This window comes from Parambassis ranga, chromosome 16, assembly GCF_900634625.1.
Source record: "Parambassis ranga chromosome 16, fParRan2.1, whole genome shotgun sequence".
In the NCBI taxonomy this organism is placed as follows: Eukaryota; Metazoa; Chordata; class Actinopteri; family Ambassidae; genus Parambassis; species Parambassis ranga.
The window spans coordinates 18,084,178-18,104,736 of NC_041036.1; the positions used below are offsets into that span (position 1 = coordinate 18,084,178).

A 20,559-nucleotide genomic window follows, 5' to 3' on the forward strand; every position below is an offset into this window, starting at 1 on the left:
AGCACACGTTGCTATGGAATGAATGCATTGTGGTGGGTATGATTGCTTTGTCCAGGCTAGCAGCTCCCTTCAAAACAAGTTGTGCACAATATTTGCAGCTAACTGTACAGTCAGAACAAATGATCCTAGCTGATTTTTAGGCAGCATCTCCATTTAAAGAGGAAAAGGATGCAGTTCAACCCTGTTACTAGGACCTAAAAACCCTGTTGCCAATTTCCTAGACACAGGAAATCAGATTAAATGTCTTCTTCCATAATGACACTGCAGACTGACCTTTGACCTTTTCAGGTCATTAATCTACATCAAAACCAAAAACCCATTATAGAAAAGCAACTTGCCCCACACTAACTTCCTTTTTTCTTCATACGCAGTGCATACAGCCTTATCAGCAGTCATAGCGTCACTCATGATGTACAGCTTTATGGGAGGGGGCCTGTTTTGTGCCATCGTGGGGAACATCCTGTTGGTGGTCTCCACAGCCACAGATTACTGGATGCAGTACCGTCTGTCTGGCAGCTTCGCCCATCAGGGCCTGTGGAGGTACTGCATGTCTGGCAAGTGCTACATGCAGACTGACAGCATTGGTAAGAGGGGGAAAATGTCTTCCTGGACACACACACCTGCACGGACATATTTATATGGTTTAAATTCATATTTCAGAGGTTAAATTCATATTTCAGCATCAACAGTGTTGATGCTGAGAGGGAGCAATGTTAACTATGTAATCTATCATAATAACATAATAAAAATGTACTAAAATGTACTGAAAGATCAGGAAATCACCAGTGCTTTCATAGTTCATGCTGAGACATGACAAGGAATTCAATTTCCCCTTAACTTCCTACTTAACTTCCTACTTGACCCTTTCACACTATTGCAAAAACTATAGTTTAATAATTTCCTGTTTTTGTGGCCTGCCTACTCAGTACAAGAGAAAATTCACTAGAATCAACAGTAGCCTGTGGCTGTGTTTTTGCAACTACTAGAGTTGTTAGATAAACGGTAATGGTGTGAAATTTAGAGGAGTTCGTCTGAAATACATTAAATTCACACGATGTGCAAATGCTCAAAAGAACCAGTGCTGTTATTGTGTAAACACACTATTATTCTCCCATGCTACTGTATCAGTTCAATGAAGTTGTTTGAAGTTTGTATTTTATTAGGGATTTTCCATTCACCTCTGGCAAAACCACATCATTATTTATTGTTTTGAGAAATGTACGTACACAAAAATCAAACAGTGCATCTTCATAGTATTTTCTCTTCCCCTTGTTTCAGCCTACTGGAATGCCACCCGTGCTTTTATGATCCTTTCAGCCATGTCATGCTTTGCTGGCATCATCGCAGGAATCCTCTCCTTCGCCCACTTCTCTGCCTTCGAGAGGTTCAACCGCTCATTTGCTGCCGGGATCATGTTCTTTGTTTCAAGTGAGTCATGGCTACACTAACCAATTTTTTTCCCCCCATGCCACGATCACCATGAACGGTGTATTATTTGCATATTAGGGTGACGTTCAAACAAAATCCTGGGCTGCCAGCATACAGATGTAAATGTATTTATTTATTGTTTCTCACTTTCTGCCCACTATAACAGCTCTCTTTGTCCTGCTTGCAATGGCCATTTACACCGGAGTGACCGTCAACTTCCTGGGCAAGCGCTTCGGTGACTGGCGTTTCTCTTGGTCCTACATACTAGGCTGGGTGGCACTGCTCATGACCTTCTTTGCAGGTTTGTTTATGTTTAAATACCCAATATGTTCCACAGTGAAACATTACACATTTATTTCACAAATTCAGCAAAACAGTCATGAAAGAATAAATCGAATCTGTCAAATAACGTTGACATTGTATGTACAGTAGTTCTTGAAGTTGCTGCAAAACACACATACACACACTTATATAATCTTAAACAATTACACTACATTTCTGTACACTGGTTTATTAATGTCTCCTTACATCTTGTTGTTTTGCAGGTATATTCTACATGTGTGCCTACAGAATGCATGAGTGCAGAAGAGTGGCTGGCCCACGTTAAAATAAACAGGAAATAATGTATCAAGGCTGCATTGAAAGATAGATGACTTACTGAGAAATAATAAAATTGGGAAATTTGCATATGTCACCTCTTTGTGTTTTTTTATTTGACGTATTTCACTTGAACAAGATCAGGCCAACTGTAACACATTTTAAAGGTGTCACACATCTATCACAATGAACATATGTTATCATACATCCTGTGATTTACAGGAAAGTCTATGCTGACTCTAAATATGTATATACAACAGTGACTGTGTGTTGTAGTCTTAGCTGGAGCTGGTGCCTTGCCTCTGCGAAGCATACTTTCTAAAAATGGACTTTTCACTATTGCAGTGGAAGATGGAGGAGGAAAAGTAGAAGATGATGGGATCAATACAGGTGTTGAAGGTGCAAAGCAGCAAGGTGTAGTACCTCCACTCTGGGCTCCTACCTTGGAAATAACCAAATAAATGAGAGATGTTGTAAGGCAGGACACAAACAAGAAACACTGCAAGAGTCCCCAAGGCCATGCCAATAGCCTTGTGCTTCTGCATCTGGGATATACCTGGGCGGTTGTACAGAATCAAGATGCAGCGCAGGTAACAGTAAACGCAGATCAGCAGAGGTACAAAGCAAAGCACAACGAACAGCTCCAGGCGGACTGGGAGGAGGACTTGTAGCTGATTCTGTGTAAAATTCTCATAGCACACACCATGTGAGGTGTTGCCTGACAGAGACGGGTGGTACTGGGTGATGAAGGTGATGCTGCAGTGGGCTGCTGAGAAAATCCAGATTGCCGCACTGATAACAATCGCATACACAGGCTTCTGCAGCTGATGGTAGGTGATGGGGAACGCTACTGCTATGTAGCGGACCACACTGACCGCCGTCAGCAGCAAGGTGCTGGTGTAGATGGTGGAGAAAAATGTAAAGGCGGTGATGGAGCACAGGAAGTCAGGCAGATACCATTTCATGCCCGATGCTGCCTCGTGCATCTTGAAAGGAAGGATGATCAAGAAGAGCAGGTCAGAGATGGTCAGATTGAGGAGCAGGACGTCAATCGGAAGTGGCTTGGAGTTGATCTTGACGCTGAAGCCGTAGAGAGCCAGGAGATTGGAGGGGAAGCCGATCAAGAAGGAAATAATGTAGACTGTGAGGATGACCTCACTTCTCACAATCGACCCCATTCTAAACCTGAAGAAAGAGAAAATAATAAAAATATAGGGACGGAAAGAGACTCTGGACAACTTTCACATTTACTTTTTGATTTTTACATTTTTACATTACTTCTGAACTTTAGTTAAGACTATAATAAACCACCACAATAATCAATAGCCTTTAAAATAATGTCTTCATACACAAAGGATCTGCGTTGTGTGGTTTGATATATTTACTCACCTAGCTCACAAATGTTAAGGTTAAAAATGTAACAGCTGACCCTCCGGTTAGTGCAACGAAATACAAAGTTGTCTGTTCAGAGATGATCTGATACACAGCCGGAAACAGTGTCTCTTCAGACCCCGTGCAGCGCTCTACTCATCCAATAGTAAGTAATAGTAAGCTACCAGCAGAGGTGGGCTGGTTAATATTAACTAAAATGCAAAACTGCAGCTCGTGGTGACTTTTATATTGAGTATGCGTCAGTCTGCATAAAGTGCAAACAAACTTTTTTATCTGCAAGGCTTCCTCTTTCAGCAGACTCACGCCTACAGATGTCATCCATTCAGATTTCAGCAGCAGAATAGAAAATAGCATTAGCCTACAGACAGCTCCAATATTGATTTCCTTCCTGTTCACAATAGCATCAGTTAATGCAGAAACAGGAAATAAACATTCTGACATCTATACACAGAGCTATGTTCCTGTCTATTGAAAAAAAATTGTATTTTTCCACACCTACTATGTGAGATATGCAGCAAATGTCCTTCGATCAGCGGTTTAGACATCTATGTTGCCATATAGATCCTTAAAAAAACATAGAGCTCATATGTAAAACTTAACACAGACATACATCTGACACATGCTTTAAATGAGTGATGACATGTTGATACATTCATTGCACCTTCAGCTGGATTTCATCTCCCCTTTGGTCAGCGGTTGCGTTGGTCTGGTCCTGCGGAGGCGCCACAGAGGCACGCATTTCCTCCAGAAAATCGTTGTCATAGACGCAGCTAAGTCGTTCCTCCTCAGGGTTCCTCTCAGGGCTCTGCGGGCCTGATTGTGTGTCATCTTGTGATCTTGTCGCAAGAAGAATGAAAATTGGCCACTTGAAAATATTCCACTCAAACACTTACAAAAAGAAGAAGCTCTCAACACATAACTCGTGCTATATTGTTTGATTTACCTTTCAGGATTGTGGTATCTTTCTTCTTCTTGGTCAACACCAACACTAATTTGTGGCCTTAAAAAAGACTTGAATTCAGCAATTAAAAAATACATCAACAATTTAAGTAACAAATTCCAGTTAGCATACCTTGGGTTTGTGAGACTGCCCAAACTGGTGTACTTTTTGTACATGAGAACCAAGCATCCTGACAACAAAGTGATTCCCAGGAATGTTATACATGACAACCACACTGACAACGAGGCTGCAAAGAAAATCTCTATCAGATATGACAACACACATAAAAACAGGTTCATTGTCTGTGTTTAGTGTAACTTACATGTTTTTGGCGAGCTGAATATATAGAGCTCTTTGGTGTCGCTACCAACTGGGTTCCAGGCGGAGCATGATACGTTAGCCTGGTTTTTATCTGGAATGCCCATTTCTCCAAAAACTACATTTTCATTTGTGTAGAAAGAGGTGAGTGAGAGTGGAAGAGTGTCATTTCCATCAACAATCCAGGATATAGAGGCGTGAGGAGACGCCTCAGCCTGGCAGACACATTTTAGAACGTCTCCTCTTAGGTTGCAGGAGGATGCAGGCAGGATTTCTGGGGGATCTATTGAGATGGAATGAAAATGTAGACATCAGACATGTTGCTTTTAAAAACTCCAACACTCCAACAATAGGATGGAGTCAAAGATGCAGCTCAATATCCGAACTGAATGTGATACACCCCTCTTGGTTTTGATCAAAGGTGTGAAATACTACATGGTTAAGTTGTCATTCTACAATAAACAGAAGAAGAAGAAGAAGAAGAAGAAGAAGAAGAAGAAGTAGTAGTTCAGGGACGGAGCATGGCCGCAGAAGGTTACATTTGGCGCAGAGTTGTGGCCTCTCAGGAGAACACCATGCACAGTTTATTGGACTAAGCTTGCTGTTTTGAAGAAATGTATTAGGAAATAGTTGATGTGAGTAACATGTGATTCGTGTTACTCAAGGTTTACACCAGCAGCAGGAGTGAAGAAACCGTTATAATTTTAGGAGAAAACAACAAGTGAGAAAAAGGATAAAGCCTCGAAGCGTCTACCAGGTAAGAAACCTTCCGCCATCTACACAAGCTAATTTAGCATTTTTTTGTTTTCTAAAAGTCGCCTTGTGTTACTTCAAGAGTACTTTGGGAGTAAACAAAAAAAACAAACAAACGAAGGTTGGATTTACACCGTCGGTGTCAGCTCTTAAACAATGATAGTAAGAAATCTTGGATATCTTGTTAGCTACCTATTAGCTCACGAAGGGTCCCTCCTGCGTTGTCATAGTAACTCTCAGGCTTGGACCGCAGGAGCAGGTGTCGCCTGCATCCGTGTGACTTCCTCGCGTTTAGCTTCAGAAATCTGAAGCTGTATCATGTTTTACTAACATTGGAAATGCCAGTCACTGCACAGATAAAGCGCTAATGCCAGTTACGGTAGTTTTGGTTTGGTGGACTCTTTTCTAGCACCCTTCCACTTATGACTGCATGAGCTTCCAGGTGGAGAAGTGCACTTGGCTCAAAAATCTCTTTCAGAATAATTGTCAATCTGTATATGTGTTTTATTTACTAAATTGCATAGTTTGCTACCAGGAAAGTAGCAGATTAGCACTTTTTGATTCTTTGGCATCTATGTGCCATTTAATATGGACATAAAGTTTTTTGATTGAAATTAGGATGTTGTCCTCCTAATGTAGCCTGGCTCGAGGCTGACATCCACACTGCGGTGGTACAGCGGAAATGTGAGAGTTCCTTACATTGAATATCCAGATCCACCCAGTTGGATTGCCCGACTCCTATGTTATTGTGAGCCATGCACGACAGAGAAGTACTCCGTGTAATGTTGTCGAAAGACATCTTTCTCTGAGTTGAAATTAGTTTGTTGGTCTGGCCCATCTCTCTTCTGAACCACGAGTATTTGTGTGGTTGGGGATTACTGTGAGCAGCACAGTCAATGATGACACTGCTGCCTTCCATCACTGTTTTCTTTTCCATTACTAGCGATACCATGACCGGTGTATCTGTGGATATATAACAAAGAGAAAACTTTAGATTGGCAGTATGCCTGTTGTTGTATAGTGTACTTTGAGCAGGCAGACTGTTTCACTCACGTAAAATGTTGAGTGTTATTTGTTGACTCTCTGTGGCGTAGCTTCTGAATTGTGCAGAGCACCACATTTTGCTGTTGTGCATTTCATATGTGGCTAGTACATACAGCGTCTCTGTGTACAGCCACTGACCCAGTGCTTCCTGCTTGAACTCTTTTAAAGTGGTGTTTGTTAGAAACTGACTTTTGTTCCAATGAAGGGATGGAGGTAAGACAGGACAGGAGTACTTTATGGTGCAGTTAGCTTGAAAAATGTCCCCCTCTACTATTTGCCTCTGGATGGAGATTATGGGAGCTTCTCTTGCTACAAACCAAAACAAATAATAACTAAATGTACAATACACAAACACAAAAGTATTTCATTATTTTAGATGTGCTTAATTGCAGACGTTGCTTGTGGATTGGTAGGTTATTCTCTTTATCTTACACCTTGCAAAAAGTTGCAGGTCAAGTGTTTTGTGTACAGTCATAATACAATTCAATTGAAAGTTTAGTGCTTCCTGGATGTTAGCACATTTTTTCTGATGTTTTTGTTTTACTCATCTAAAAACAACATCATTTTTTAAATACACAGTTTACAACTGGCAAGCAATAATGTCAATCTGTAAATGAATGTTGATATCTTAAGTTCACTTAGATATTTACTTACCAACAATGATAGTTACAGTTTGGTCATAGAATTTCTGAGGTGCTTTAGAGTCTGGGTTAATCCACACATATACTTGTAGATAGTTTTCCTCTCTCCTCATATCATGAATTGTTAGTGTGCAGTTTCCCTCTGCAGCGATACCCTGCACCGCGGTGCGTCCTTTGAACTGGTGTTCCACTTTAAAAAGACGATGACCATCATACACTATAGGATAATGTATGTTATGGTACTGGTACCAGATGACCCGAGAATGAGGTTCTGTCTGACATGGCACCACAGCACAGCTCCCTTCCTCTGCTTTAACGGTTTTGGGCACTGTGATGGTCCAGCTTCTCACTTGCTGGACAATCGAGATGCCTACGTGGGGTGAGAAGAGGCAAACGGAGGAAGGAGTACAAATGTTAGTTGTGATTGTATATTTGACAAAGAATGAGAATATGTACAACTATAAACTGCACAAAGATGTAGGTCAACTAACTACAAGGCAGCATAAACCTGCAGCATCAAGACAAATTAGCATAACACAAATAATTCCAGTACTGACATTAATGACTAATGTTATTTAGTAAATTGTTTTCCCCTTTTCCAAGTTTGGAATGTAAGAAATCTGAATTAACAAATAAAGCTCATTATTACCAGTGAATAAGATCAGCAGTCTAAGCACACGAGTTCCCATGAAGAAATAAGTCATCTTGCACCATTCAGTGTCAGCTGGAACACAGCAGTGTTAGAACATAATAGACTTGTGTTAATTATTTCTGCAGCGGAGGAAACACTGAGTAGAAGTCACAAAGTCACTATAGATCTTCTAGAAAAGTTTTTTTACACACAGTACAATCTTCTTCAGGATTGTAAAAGTCAGAAGGTTTTTTTTTTAGTAAATAACCCAGATCAATGTTTTGCTTATGAAAGAGGGCTTACCCTGTCAGATGAGCCGCTGCATAAATGTGTCTGTGATGGTCTGCTGATCTGTTCAAGCCCACCTTTTTAGCACAACTTAACACTTCCACACCCCCTTTGTTCTATTCAGCCTCAAACACTAAACTTGCTGAGCTCATTTAAAGCAGCCAGCCTGAACCAGGAGAAGGCCTGAAAGAAAGCTTCTGTTGCTTTTTTTTAAATTCTGGTATGCCGAACACATGTTTAAAGCACTGTGGCAAGAATAGGATGTGATGACACTAGGCAAACATTTTAGATACTAAACTACAGCACTTTAAATAAGTAATGCCAAAAACAAGGACATGAGATCAGCAACTATAACACTTGATGAAATGATGAGCATAAAACAGATGAATTATGATTCACAGACAATATAGTATACAGTTAAATATTCAGCCTTAGGAACATGCATGAAAGTAACTTCACTGCACCTGAGCTGCTGCTATTAGTCAGTATTTCACTTGAAGTAAAAATAGCCATTAGGTCGCATGCACACACGTACAGATTAGCTGCACACTTCTCCACACCAGCAAGAACCTGATGTGAACCAAACCACAAGTATTTTCCATTCTGTAGCACTTATTGTTATGAGTTTTGAGCTCACGCCATGCAGCATTTCTTTGGTCTCAAAATACGGAACAAAAACAACAGGAAGGAATGACAGGTGTGGGAGAGGATAAGACCGACATGATAAAGACAGTTTGTATTAAGTATTAGAAGGAAATGAATGCTCCAGTGTTTCATTTGAATGCCACTTTTAGTCAGTCTCTCAGACATTCTCATAAACACAGAACTAGTGGTTTAGTAAGTGTAACTGGATCAGTCATGAGGAGGACATGAAATGTCAGCAGCTTGCTTTGTCAGACAGCTTTACAGGCTATATGTTTGATTTTGAACATATTTACTCAGAGATGGAAACCTGACAGTATGTCCCTCTATCCAAGGAGAATACACAAATAATTCAAAGACAATGAAAATCTTGAGAGGCTGTATGCAAAAAAAGCAAACATTCTTTTTCTCTCTTTATTATTTTTTTTATTATAATTACATGTATAATTACAGGTTAAACTGAAACAAAGTGTAAATGTTAAAGTGAATAAAACCACATATACAACAAAACTAATATGGACTTTTCTCAATTTACATGACCCACTTTAATTACGGTATTTGAATAAAAATGGAAATAAACATTTATACACATTACAGTGACTTTCAAGCACTAGACTATATAAATAAGTAGATTGCATTGAAATTTGATTTATACATAAGTTCTATTGATATTCAGGAAACCAATCAATATTTGTACTTTTGCATCATGTATTAGAAATAAAACCCATTTGGTGTCTCTTAACCATTATGTAAGATGTGAGACTGGAGATTTATTATTATATTTACATGGAGACACAAACAATGTGCATCTAAACACTTATGTAATGGTTTGACAATAGAAAAACCAGAAAACACATGTTATGACCCTGGCTCAGGGGGTAGCAACATGACAGCATCAAGTAAAAACAAAGTAACACACAATATATAAACCAATATCAAGCCCAGCTACTTATTCAAAACACTTCTTTTAAACTTAACCTGCGCATATTGACACTCCACTTGCTTCCTCACATTTTTAGATTCCATTTCATCATACAGACTTCCCATCTCCATGTCCACAGAATCTTCTGTCTTCTTTTTCTTGCTCTTTCTAGTCCAGTTTACACTCGAGTAAATCACTTCACTCCCTCTTCTGTTCTTCTCTGCACCTTTACTGGCCTCATTGCTTGGACCTACGTTTGGGGTGGCAACATCTGCCTCTCTCAGCCTATTGACATTGGCATAAATGGTCTCTTCTCTTGTTTTGGGTGCCTACAATGAACAAATGAACAAAACTCAGTGTTAAAAATAATAATTCATGTTCAATTTCCGTAAGTATAAGATTCTTAAAATTCTACCTCGTTTTCCTCTCCTATTAAATGTTGGCTTGCAGCAGTTGCTTTGGTTTCAACTGTGAGCTCACTCTTGTGGTGATTTTTCAGCATCCTGCGAAGGACAGTAAAACATACAGTATATATGTGTGAATTTCATTCACATCTGTATTTGCCAGTAGTCAGTAGAAGGAAACCCCCTGCTGTCTCCTGATCTATACCTACCTAATAACAAACACCAAGGCACACACTAGTATTAGTAAAATGGCAACTGCAACGATGAACCCTGGCAACAGAACTCCATCTGAAACATAAATTGAAGTTAGGACACATAAATGTATGGATTGACACAGCAGTGTTTGACTACATTATTATGATACTTATTTGGATTGGTCACTACGGTCTTGTGAGAGAGAGATTGTTTTGTTACAAGTTTGTCACTCTGAAATTGGAGTAAATAATAAGCATATAAAGTATTAGACAGCAGGAGGCAGATACATTAAGTCCATAACAGACCTAGACTTTTTGCAGAGATTTGATGCTGCAGCTTATTGAAACAGAACTGCTGACTGGCCGATCCCAGAGAGTTAACACTGCGACACAGCAAGGTGGAAAGAACCTTCTCCTGTGTTTGATTCATTGTGATGAAGCCCCTCAGACTTTTGCCATCCTGAAGTTTGACAGCCTTGCTAGACTGATTGACAGGTAGCCCATCCAAATACCACTGCAGAGTTGGGGAAGGGTTTCCCAAAGTATCACAGAAACAGCTGACCCAGCTCACATTTGTAGTGCAATTAGATGAGGGCAGGATCTTTGGAGGAACTGCAAAGAAAATGATGAAGAATTATCAATTTAAACATTTTTTATATATATCTGGATGTTATTTTTAGCTTTGTAGAAAATCGACTGTTCATGAAAAATTATGTCGTTCATGAGAAATAAAATGTACATTTCCAGCACTGGGAATAATGATGTGATGATATTTTTGTTTTGAAGAAACACATTGTTTTGTCCTATTGCACAATTTTGATTGTAATCATTTTGTCACTGTACAAGCATTTCTGCTCAGTAGAGTGAAAACTTAAATGTGAAATTTAATACATACACTGATCTAAAAGTCTTAATAAATGGCAATTTAACCCTAACCATTGTGACAAGATAGTCAGTTCTGATTTTATAGAATTTGTTTGAACACTTAATGCGAAAACATGTGATACATACACTGAACATCTATTTTTTGGTTGCTGGAACGTCCCACTCCATACTTATTTTCAGCCTTGCAGAAAAAAGCAGTGCTGACTTTAGAGGCTTCAATGTTTAAAATGTGTCCAGTCCCGATGAACGTTTCTTGGCTTCCATCAGTTCTGTACCAGGTGTAGTTTCTTACAGCTGGGTTGGCCTTACTGCTGCAGGTCAGAGTCACATCACTGTTCTCTGGTACTGGACCAGAGGGACTGACTGACACTGTGGTGTCTTTAGGTGAGTCTAGAAAAATGAGCAATGAAACATGCATATTACTGAATGGTGCTTTTTCTCATGGAGGCTTATATATAACAGCCATATAAAGAAATTTGACGTATATTTAAAAATATATTGACGTGTCACATGTCTACTCTAGATGTTGATGAATTGTATTCAGGTTTCCTTCAAATTAGGTAAACACTTTAAAATTTATATATACGTACACTGCACATCTATTTGACTGAAATTGGAACGTCCCACTCCATGCTCATTTGCAGCCTTGCAGAAAAAAGCAGTGCTGACTTTAGAGGCTTCAATGTTTAAAATGTGTCCAGTCCCGATCAACGTTTCTCGGCTTTCATCAGTTCTGTACCAGGTGTAGTTTCTTACAGCTGGGTTGGCCTTACTGCTGCAGGTCAGAGTCACATTACTGTTCTCTGGTACTGGACCAGAGGGACTGACTGACACTGTGGTGTCTTTAGGTGAGTCTAGAAAAATGAGCAATGAAACATGCATATTACTGAATGGTGCTTTTTGTCATGGAGGCTTATATAAAACAGCCAGATGAAGAAATTTGACGTATATTTAAAAATATATTAACTTGTCTCATGTCTACTCTAGATGTTGATGAATTGTATTCAGGTTTCCTTCAAATTGAACTAGGTAAACACTGTAAAATTGGATACATACACTGCACATCTATTTGACTGAGAACAGAACGTCCCACTCCATGCTCATTTGCAGCCTTGCAGAAAAAAGCAGTGCTGACTTTAGAGGCTTCAATGTTTAAAATGTGTCCAGTCCCGATCAACGTTTCTCGGCTTTCATCAGTTCTGTACCAGGTGTAGTTTCTTACAGCTGGGTTGGCCTTACTGCTGCAGGTCAGAGTCACATTACTGTTCTCTGGTACTGGACCAGAGGGACTGACTGACACTGTGGTGTTCTTGGGTGAGTCTAGAAATATAAGCAACATATTTGTTTTTTTTTAATACCTATACCAGTTTTCATGTTCTGATATCTTTAATAATAAAAAACTAAAAGCAAGCAACATCAGCTATTAATGATATTATTAATAAAAGTATTCATGACAGCCAACCAGCTGAGTAGATTACCTACAGTAAATCATGCCATGTGATACCATCACATCTCTAACATCAAGGTTGTTGTCTTTTTGCGAAAAAACAGATCAGGTATGTATACTGGAGATAACCACTATTGTTGTGTATTACATGAAATATTTGTTTCATGTGATTATAGTGTTGTAGTTCAGGAGACAACAATTGTTAGAGGACCGACTCACAGTGTGAGCTCAGTCTCTGTGCTTCTCCACTAAGAGTGCAGAGAGATTTAGGTTTGTTTTACACTACTGTATGACTTTAACCAGTGTAATTGTTATCTATTCAGCATCAACTCACATAAGACAGCCGCTGTCACACTTGTCACAGATACATCATGGCTGCCATCTTGTTTCTTGTACACAGCAGTGCAGGAGATGACTTCCCTGTCATGATGATGAGAGGCAGTGAAGGTCAGAGTAGAGATCTTGACTTTAGTTTTGTCCTGTTTCTCCTGCATCCGGTCCTGATGTTTACCCAGGATGGGGGTCCATGTCAGAGTTGGAGGATGAGGCTCACAGGGAGCTGGAGCAGAACATGTTATATTCACTGTGGTTCCCTCCTCCACTTCTAGTGTGGACGGAGTCAGGAGTGGTGAGGGCGGATCAGCTGGAGGGAAGATGTATTATAACAAGTCGGAACAAACTGTTTCATGTAGAATATTGAATTAGGGATTCAAACATGATGAAACATTTTGATTTGTGCATGAATTACTTGTAATTGGATAAAAACTTACCTTTGACTAAAATATTTACATCCAAGTTTAGAAAAGTCTCCCTCAGTGTATTATGACAATCCAGTCTGAAGTAATAATGACTGCTGTGATGATTACTGATATTATTGAAGGTTGTGGTGCAGTCGTTCTTTGTTAAATCTCCTGTTTGTTCAGTTGTTTGTGCTGGAAAACTACTGGTTAATCTGTTATCTGTTCTTGTCCAGATTGCTGCACATCCTGTGTTTAGGTATTTGATAAGATCATTGCGTATGTTAAAGGAGCAGGGGATGGTCAGACAGGATCCACTCATCACCTCTACAGTCTGTGGAATACTGACTGTAGATTGTTGACACAGAGCACCTGAAACATTTAAAAAGGGAAAGAAAATGTAACTTTACAGGAGCAGAGCAGTGTTATTGATAAACTGACACAATAACAAGAATGCATTTAAAATACTGTATTGTTCTTAATATATAAGACACTTTCTTTGTAAATACATCTCAATCATGGGTTTGTTGAATTCAGGGCCTAAACTTTTACATGTCAATATTACACCATGACAGAAGCATCTTTCTCAGGCAGTTGTCAAAATGACAATGGGCCTCATTCACTAATATGTGCGTGGAAATGTTTTAAGTACAAACCAAGTGCGTACACAAAATCACAGTGGGATTCATGAAACCTGCGCACCGGCCAATTTTATTATCACCACCGTGTGTATGCGTATCCATGTGGAGATGAGCACGGGGTGTTTACACAAGCGTTTTGAATCGTATGAGCGGTTCATCCACACAGATCCAGCGTTTCAGTAGTAAATTTCACAGTTTGTTAAAAACAGAAAAAGAACTTTACAAACACGAAATTGAAAAAAGTTGTGTCAGGTGGAAGCTCTTTTCAAGAGTGACGATGCAGTAGCCCCAGAGAAGCACACTGAGGCCCAGGTGATTAAAAAAGTGGTTCCACATTTAAAAAGAAATAAAAAAGCATTATGGACCAGAAGAAAAAGGAGACTGGTTGAGGACAAGGTCCACCTCATCATTCTCATACATTCCTTTGTTAACTAGGACTGTTGTTATCACTGAATATTTTAATTGTCACAATGATGATGGTGAACGTGTGTCTATTTCATGGTTGTTTAATACATTAGGCCAATGTATTTTTTAAATTATTTGATGTTAACTAAATGTCTTGTTTTATGCTCTGCATGTACTTAAAGGGATGTTTGCATGTTCTGTCAGTTCGGCTTTCCTCATTTGTGCGTACGCATGGTCTGAGGCTGTTCTAAATTTGTTTGCAGAGTAAGAACAAATTCGGGAAGAAAATATTGATGAATCCCAGATTTGTGCGTCAAGCGATTGTACGCACAGGTTTGTGAATGAGGCCTATTGAGATTTCACTTGTAATGGTACTGACGTTTGTACATGATAGATAAACTCATTATTAAATTCAATATGCCATAAATCTCTAAACAAAGATGATGTTTGACCAGTATAAATTAAAGCTTAAAGTATAAACAATATGCAACATAAAAATAGTTTCTAAATAAAAAGCATTTCAAGGTTTCACACAGCTACATCTTTCTATATGAGCAACATAAGATCTATTATATTTGCTGAAGTCTTTGCAGTCCAGGTGTTAACAGACTTAAACTCACTCTGCAGCAGAGGAACGATGAGAAGGACAGTCAGAGCTCCGGCCATGTTTGTCTGTCAGGAGGAACTCTAAAGCAGATCAAACAGGTCACATGTTTACTGTGTTTATCCCTTAAAGCAGTATCAAGAAGGAAATCAGGAAAATAAATGCACCAACCTGTAGTGACTGAACTATTTAATGTTATTTGTGATATATGTTACTTGTATAAAACATATTAAAAATCTGCAAAACACAATGGACTGATAGTTTCAAATGTCACCATTCAGAAAAGACGATGTCTCACCTCTTGAAATGGAACTCTTTGTTTTCCCTTCAGCAAAGATTAAACTAAATCCAGAGAATCAAAGAATTAAAGAGCATTCAGGAGGTCTGCAGAGAAGTCAGGTTCCTCAAAACTGAGGTTACTTTTTAACGATGTATTAAACTTAAAGCAGACTCAAATATGAGGAACTTGGAAAAACGGGTGTGAGTGTGAAATGCACTTGTTATCAGAAATGTGTGTAAGCAGCAACACCCTCATTTTTCACCTTGAATGTGACGTTAACGCCCGTTCAGTTATTGTGTTCAAGCAAGAATCTTTGACTTTGGAGAGGTTAAGTGACAATTAAAGAAACACACTAATAATTGTCAGAGAACCCATGAAATGTAATTCCTGTTAATATGAGCTCACATGAAGTTCTGTGAGTGATGTTAGTTCTGGTCTTTGCTCTTTCTTGAACATCGACTTTTTCTTTGTATTTACTCAGTGCTGAACCGAGTGGGTTGATCATTAGTTACCTGATACATCACATGAACATCAGTTTTTATAACCGATTAACCAATCTATTTTGTCCTGGTTCTGTTGCAGTGTCTCCTAACTGATAGTCCAGTTGGAGGTCTGTGTCAGATTGAATGATAACAGCAGATAAAGAGCAGGACCAGAGCACCTCATCCTCACGGAAAATCCCTCCTTTGCCTTTAGCCTGGACAGAGTCAGAGTCGGTGAGGGTGGATCAGGTGGAAGGAAGGTTTATTAAGAGCTTCACAAGGTTCAGGAAGTTGTAATGAATTCAGTAAGTTTCTCACAGTAAGTATGGTCGGAGTCATCCAGGTCATGGTGTAGATAAATGTTAAAACAAGGCAGCTGAAAGTTTCTGTCAACAGGAACTAGTTTCAAAACTTTCAAACTAATAAGCATCTATGACATTGGTTGGGTTATATTATATAATGTAAAACTGATATTTAAAAACTCTACAGCCATTTATTTCAGTAAAAACATTTAATCATCAATTTTTAATGATTTGAATGATTATTTAATCAACATCTCAAATTTTTTCTGCACCTGCACCTCTTTATTGTTATGAATCCATTTTTGGCTGCACGATTTTCAAATGATTTCAGATAAAAGCAGATCTCTACATCACAGCAGATGAGGTACATTATTTTTTAATTTATTAGGGCCCGAGCACCGAATGGTGCAAGAGCCCTATTGAAACCCTTAGGATTATTATTTTTCATTTTTTTTTTTTTTTTTTTTTCTTCCTTCCCCCCCCCCCCGAGATCGCATTTTTGGGGGCCTTAACATGCCCAAAAACTCACCAAACTTGGTAGAAAAATTCATTCGCCCGAAAAATTTTGAAATTTGCTGACTTTTGAAATGCACATATAAAAATGGCTCTACAGCGCCCCCAACGCGTGGCCCCTCTGGCCGGTTTGACACAGGATTATGAAAATTGGCACACATATGTATCACCTCAAGACGCACAAAAAAGTCTCTTGGACCCCCCCTCCAAACCCAACAGGAAGTCCGCCATTTGAAGGTTTGTGGCCATGTTTGGCGATGTGTGACCCTGCTGCCAAACTTTTCACGCCTCGCTCTTACAAAAGTATTACCGTGTGGCGGGGGAGTGGCCTTAAAGTTGACCATTCACCATTACAAAGGAACTCGCTGTGTTTTATGCAGTACTACCCATGTACTTTATGCAATGTGGACAAAATCTTACAGTACTGCTATGGACCCGAGTCTGAACAAATATATATGCTAATGGGATGATACGGTCATAGCGCCACCTACTGGTAGCAGGAAAGTTTGGTTGTAAACATGTGTTCGTTGTATATCTGTGGAAATGAGAGGAGGAGAGCATAAGACAGGAGAGTATAGGAGACGAGAGCATAGGAGAGAAGACTGCGATGACCCCGCGGATCGCAAGGTGCGCGAGGGCCCGCAATGCTGCTTGCAGCTTTAATTGTTATTGTATTAGAACATGCTTCCTCTAACTATGCAGTCCTCCCTGTCTGCCTATTCAAACCGTTCCACTTCAGTTGACACGTTACACTGAAATAAAGAAACGATGCATTTAGACATAGTTTACTGCTGAACACAGAATGACAATTATGAAATGAAAACAAACATCATAAACCATGTGGTGAGTGAATGAAAAACAAAGCAGGTAACATGTAACAATAATAAAACTATAATACATGTTATACACTCCTCAGAGTGCTATAAATTGCTATGAATAGGCTTCACATAGGTGCGCACCCAGTCCCCCCATGCCCCATACAATACTTACACTCAGTGGTTATTAGAGGCATTGCAGGAAAGAGCAAAATGGCAGCAGAATATAATACAATACAATATAGTAGATGTGAAATAATTCAGTAAAGATTCTGATCATTGTCAAATGGTGATCAGTCAAAGATGACTTGAGTTTAGAGTCTGACCAATAACATCATACTCTGAGGACCCTGTGACTTCTCTACAATCCAGTGACATGTACGTTCTGTCCTCCTCTGTTGGCTTCACGTTCCGTCTTTGTTTACTGTGATAAACCAGAATAAAGATGTATTTAAATACTTTGAAAATATAAACAAAGTGTTGCTATTTAAACAACAATTCGTGTAATAACATACCTAAGCACTGCACTGCAAATTATACAGGTGACACTGGAAGCAAAAAATACACCAGCAAGGATCCAGCGGGCTCCACTGTAAAGTCCATAATTCTGGTCAAAACCTGCCATGAGAAATGACATCATACTCATCACATCCCTGCACATCCCTACAGTGGGCTTAATCATGCTCTAAAGGACAAAGAACCATGGTTTACACACCTTGCACATCTATTTGACTGAGAACAGAACGTCCCACTCCATGCTCATTTTCAGCCTTGCAGAAAAAAGCAGTGCTGACTTTAGAGGCTTCAATGTTTAAAATGTGTCCAGTCCCGATCAACGTTTCTTGGCCTCCATCAGTTCTGTACCAGGTGTAGTTTCTTACAGCTGGGTTGGCCTTACTGCTGCAGGTCAGAGTCACATCACTGTTCTCTGGTACTGGACCAGAGGGACTGACTGACACTGTGGTGTCTTTAGGTGAGTCTAGAAAAATGAGCAATGAAACATGCATATTACTGAATGGTGCTTTTTGTCATGGAGTGTTATGTATAACATAGCCAGATGAAGAAATTTTATATTTTAAAAAATAGATTGACTAGTCTCATGTCTACTCTAGATGTTGATGAATTGTATTCAGGTTTTCTTCAAATTGAACTAGGTAAACACTGTAAAATTGGATACATACACTGCGCATCTATTTGACTGAGAACAGAACGTCCCACTCCATACATATTTGCAGCCTTGCAGAAAAAAGCAGTGCTGACTTTAGAGGCTTCAATGTTTAAAATGTGTCCAGTCCCGATGAACGTTTCTTGGCTTCCATCAGTTCTGTACCAGGTGTAGTTTCTTACAGCTGGGTTGGCCTTACTGCTGCAGGTCAGAGTCACATTACTGTTCTCTGGTACTGGACCAGAGGGACTGACTGACACTGTGGTGTCTTTAGGTGAATCTGAAAAAATAAGCAGCACATTTGGTTGTGTGCAGAGAGATTTAGGTTTGTTTTACACTACTGTATGACTTTAACCAGTGTAATTGTTATCTATTCAGCATCAACTCACATAAGACAGCCGCTGTCACACTTGTGGTCACAGGTACATCAGGGATGTCATCTTGTATCTCGTACACAGCAGTGCAGGAGATGATTTCCCCGTCATGATAATGAGAGGCAGTGAAGGTCAGAGTAGAGATCTTGACTTTAGTTTTGTCCTGTTCCTCCTGCATCCGGTCCTGATGCTTACCCAGGATGGGGGTCCATATCAGAGTTGGAGGATGAGGCTCACAGGGAGCTGGAGCAGAACATGTTATATTCACTGTGGTTCCCTCCTCCACTTCTAGTGTGGACGGAGTCAGGAGTGGTGAGGGCGGATCTGCTGGAGGGAAGATGTATTATGATAAGTCGGAACAAACTGTTTCATGTAGAATATTGAATTAGGGATTCAAACATGATGAAACATTTTGATTTGTGCATGAATTACTTGTAATTGGATAAAAACTTACCTTTGACTAAAATATTTACAGCCAAGTTTCGAAAAGTCAACTTCAGTTTAAAAGGACAATCCAGTCTGAAATAATAATAACCGCTGTGATCAGTTCTCATATTATTGAAGGTTGTGGTGCAGTCCATCTTTGTTAAATCTCGTTTGTTCAGTTGTATATGTTGGAAAACCACTGTTTACTGTATCATCTGTTCTTGTCCAGATTGCTGCACATCCTGTGTTTAGGTATTCTATAAGATCATTGCGTAGGTTAAAGGAGCAGGGGATGGTCAGACAGGATCCACTCATCACCTCTACAGTCTGTGGAATACTGACTGTAGATTGTTGACACAGAGCACCTGAAACATTTAAAGAGGGAAAGAAAATGTAACTTTACAGGAGCAGAGCAGTGTTATTGATAAACTGACACAATAACAAGAATGCATTTAAAATACTGTATTGTTCTTAATATATAAGACACTTTCTTTGTAAATACATCTCAAATATGGGTTTGTTGTATTCAGGGCCTAAACTTTTACATGTCAATATTACACCATGACAGAAGCATCTTTCTCAGGCAGTTGTCAAAATGACAATGGGCCTCATTCACTAATATGTGCGTGGAAATGTTTTAAGTACAAACCAAGTGCGTACACAAAATCACAGTGGGATTCATGAAACCTGCGCACCGGCCAATTTTATTATCACCACCGTGTGTATGCGTATCCATGTGGAGATGAGCACGGGGCGTTTACACAAGCGTTTTGAATCGTATGAGCGGTTCATCCACACAGATCCAGCGTTTCAGTAGTAAATTTCACAGTTTGTTAAAAACAGAAAAAGAACTTTACAAACACAGAAATTGAAAAAAGTTGTGTCAGGTGGAAGCTCTTTTCAAGAGTGACGATGCAGTAGCCCCAGAGAAGCACACTGAGGCCCAGGTGATTAAAAAAGTGGTTCCACATTTAAAAAGAAATAAAAAAGCATTATGGACCAGAAGAAAAAGGAGACTGGTTGAGGACAAGGTCCACCTCATCATTCTCATACATTCCTTTGTTAACTAGGACTGTTGTTATCACTGAATATTTTAATTGTCACAATGATGATGGTGAACGTGTGTCTATTTCATGGTTGTTTAATACATTAGGCCAATGTATATTTTAAATTATTTGATGTTAACTAAATGTCTTGTTTTATGCTCTGCATGTACTTAAAGGGATGTTTGCATGTTCTGTCAGTTCGGCTTTCCTCATTTGTGCGTACGCATGGTCTGAGGCTGTTCT

General features: G+C 39.4%; 4 protein-coding genes across 5 annotated transcripts; 1 reads left to right on the forward strand and 3 right to left on the reverse strand.

Annotated features, from left to right (window-relative positions):
* Positions 1 to 406: 406 nt before the first annotated feature.
* Positions 407 to 2,035, forward strand: lim2.5 (lens intrinsic membrane protein 2.5). 2 transcript variants are annotated; one of them, XM_028426097.1, is made up of 5 exons: positions 410 to 662; positions 1,024 to 1,056; positions 1,279 to 1,428; positions 1,595 to 1,729; positions 1,974 to 2,035. In XM_028426097.1, exons 1-5 carry the CDS (start codon positions 410 to 412, stop codon positions 2,033 to 2,035), a joined length of 633 nt encoding a protein of 210 aa, XP_028281898.1. The 2 variants fall into 2 exon arrangements, with proteins under 2 accessions (XP_028281899.1, XP_028281898.1); XM_028426098.1 differs by lacking the exon at positions 1,024 to 1,056 and having other exon boundaries at positions 407 to 584.
* A 268-nt stretch (positions 2,036 to 2,303) lies between these two features.
* LOC114448400 (free fatty acid receptor 2) lies at positions 2,304 to 3,513 on the reverse strand. The gene is made up of 2 exons (XM_028425318.1): positions 3,415 to 3,513; positions 2,304 to 3,210 (listed from the first exon to the last, which is right to left on the reverse strand). The coding sequence occupies exon 2, from the start codon at positions 3,201 to 3,203 to the stop codon at positions 2,304 to 2,306; it is 900 nt and encodes a 299-aa protein (XP_028281119.1). The 5' UTR covers positions 3,204 to 3,210; positions 3,415 to 3,513.
* A 5,770-nt stretch (positions 3,514 to 9,283) lies between these two features.
* On the reverse strand, positions 9,284 to 15,307 carry LOC114448403 (B-cell receptor CD22-like). The gene is made up of 11 exons (XM_028425321.1): positions 15,212 to 15,307; positions 14,930 to 14,996; positions 13,297 to 13,635; positions 12,861 to 13,169; positions 12,136 to 12,399; positions 11,670 to 11,933; positions 11,206 to 11,469; positions 10,501 to 10,806; positions 10,210 to 10,288; positions 10,012 to 10,099; positions 9,284 to 9,925 (listed from the first exon to the last, which is right to left on the reverse strand). Exons 2-11 carry the CDS (start codon positions 14,973 to 14,975, stop codon positions 9,620 to 9,622), a joined length of 2,265 nt encoding a protein of 754 aa, XP_028281122.1. The 5' UTR covers positions 14,976 to 14,996; positions 15,212 to 15,307; the 3' UTR covers positions 9,284 to 9,619.
* A 2,705-nt stretch (positions 15,308 to 18,012) lies between these two features.
* On the reverse strand, positions 18,013 to 19,022 carry LOC114448404 (B-cell receptor CD22-like). Its single transcript, XM_028425323.1, has 3 exons — positions 18,860 to 19,022; positions 18,487 to 18,750; positions 18,013 to 18,284 (listed from the first exon to the last, which is right to left on the reverse strand). Exons 1-3 carry the CDS (start codon positions 19,020 to 19,022, stop codon positions 18,013 to 18,015), a joined length of 699 nt encoding a protein of 232 aa, XP_028281124.1.
* Between the last annotated feature and the right edge of the window lie 1,537 nt (positions 19,023 to 20,559).

What these genes read in the sequence shown, in the direction of transcription:
- lim2.5 (XM_028426097.1), top strand. Translation starts at nt 410, where the DNA reads ATGTACAGCTTTATGGGAGGGGGCCTGTTTTGTGCCATCGTGGGGAAC. An exon ending in ATACATTAAATTCACACGAT is followed by an intron (nt 1,057 to 1,278) that starts GTGCAAATGCTC and finishes CCCTTGTTTCAG; the next exon opens with CCTACTGGAATGCCACCCGT. An exon ending in GCTCATGACCTTCTTTGCAG is followed by an intron (nt 1,730 to 1,973) that starts GTTTGTTTATGT and finishes GTTGTTTTGCAG; the next exon opens with GTATATTCTACATGTGTGCC.
- LOC114448404 (XM_028425323.1), bottom strand. Translation starts at nt 19,022, where the DNA reads ATGCAGGAGGAACAGGACAAAACTAAAGTCAAGATCTCTACTCTGACC. An exon ending in TGTGACAGCGGCTGTCTTAT is followed by an intron (nt 18,751 to 18,859) that starts GTGAGTTGATGC and finishes TTATTTTTTCAG; the next exon opens with ATTCACCTAAAGACACCACA. An exon ending in CAGTCAAATAGATGCGCAGT is followed by an intron (nt 18,285 to 18,486) that starts GTATGTATCCAA and finishes TCATTTTTCTAG; the next exon opens with ACTCACCTAAAGACACCACA.
- LOC114448400 (XM_028425318.1), bottom strand. Translation starts at nt 3,203, where the DNA reads ATGGGGTCGATTGTGAGAAGTGAGGTCATCCTCACAGTCTACATTATT.
- LOC114448403 (XM_028425321.1), bottom strand. Translation starts at nt 14,975, where the DNA reads ATGGCCGGAGCTCTGACTGTCCTTCTCATCGTTCCTCTGCTGCAGA. An exon ending in CAGTCAAATAGATGTGCAGT is followed by an intron (nt 11,934 to 12,135) that starts GTATGTATCCAA and finishes TCATTTTTCTAG; the next exon opens with ACTCACCTAAAGACACCACA. An exon ending in GCCTTGGTGTTTGTTATTAG is followed by an intron (nt 10,100 to 10,209) that starts GTAGGTATAGAT and finishes TGTCCTTCGCAG; the next exon opens with GATGCTGAAAAATCACCACA.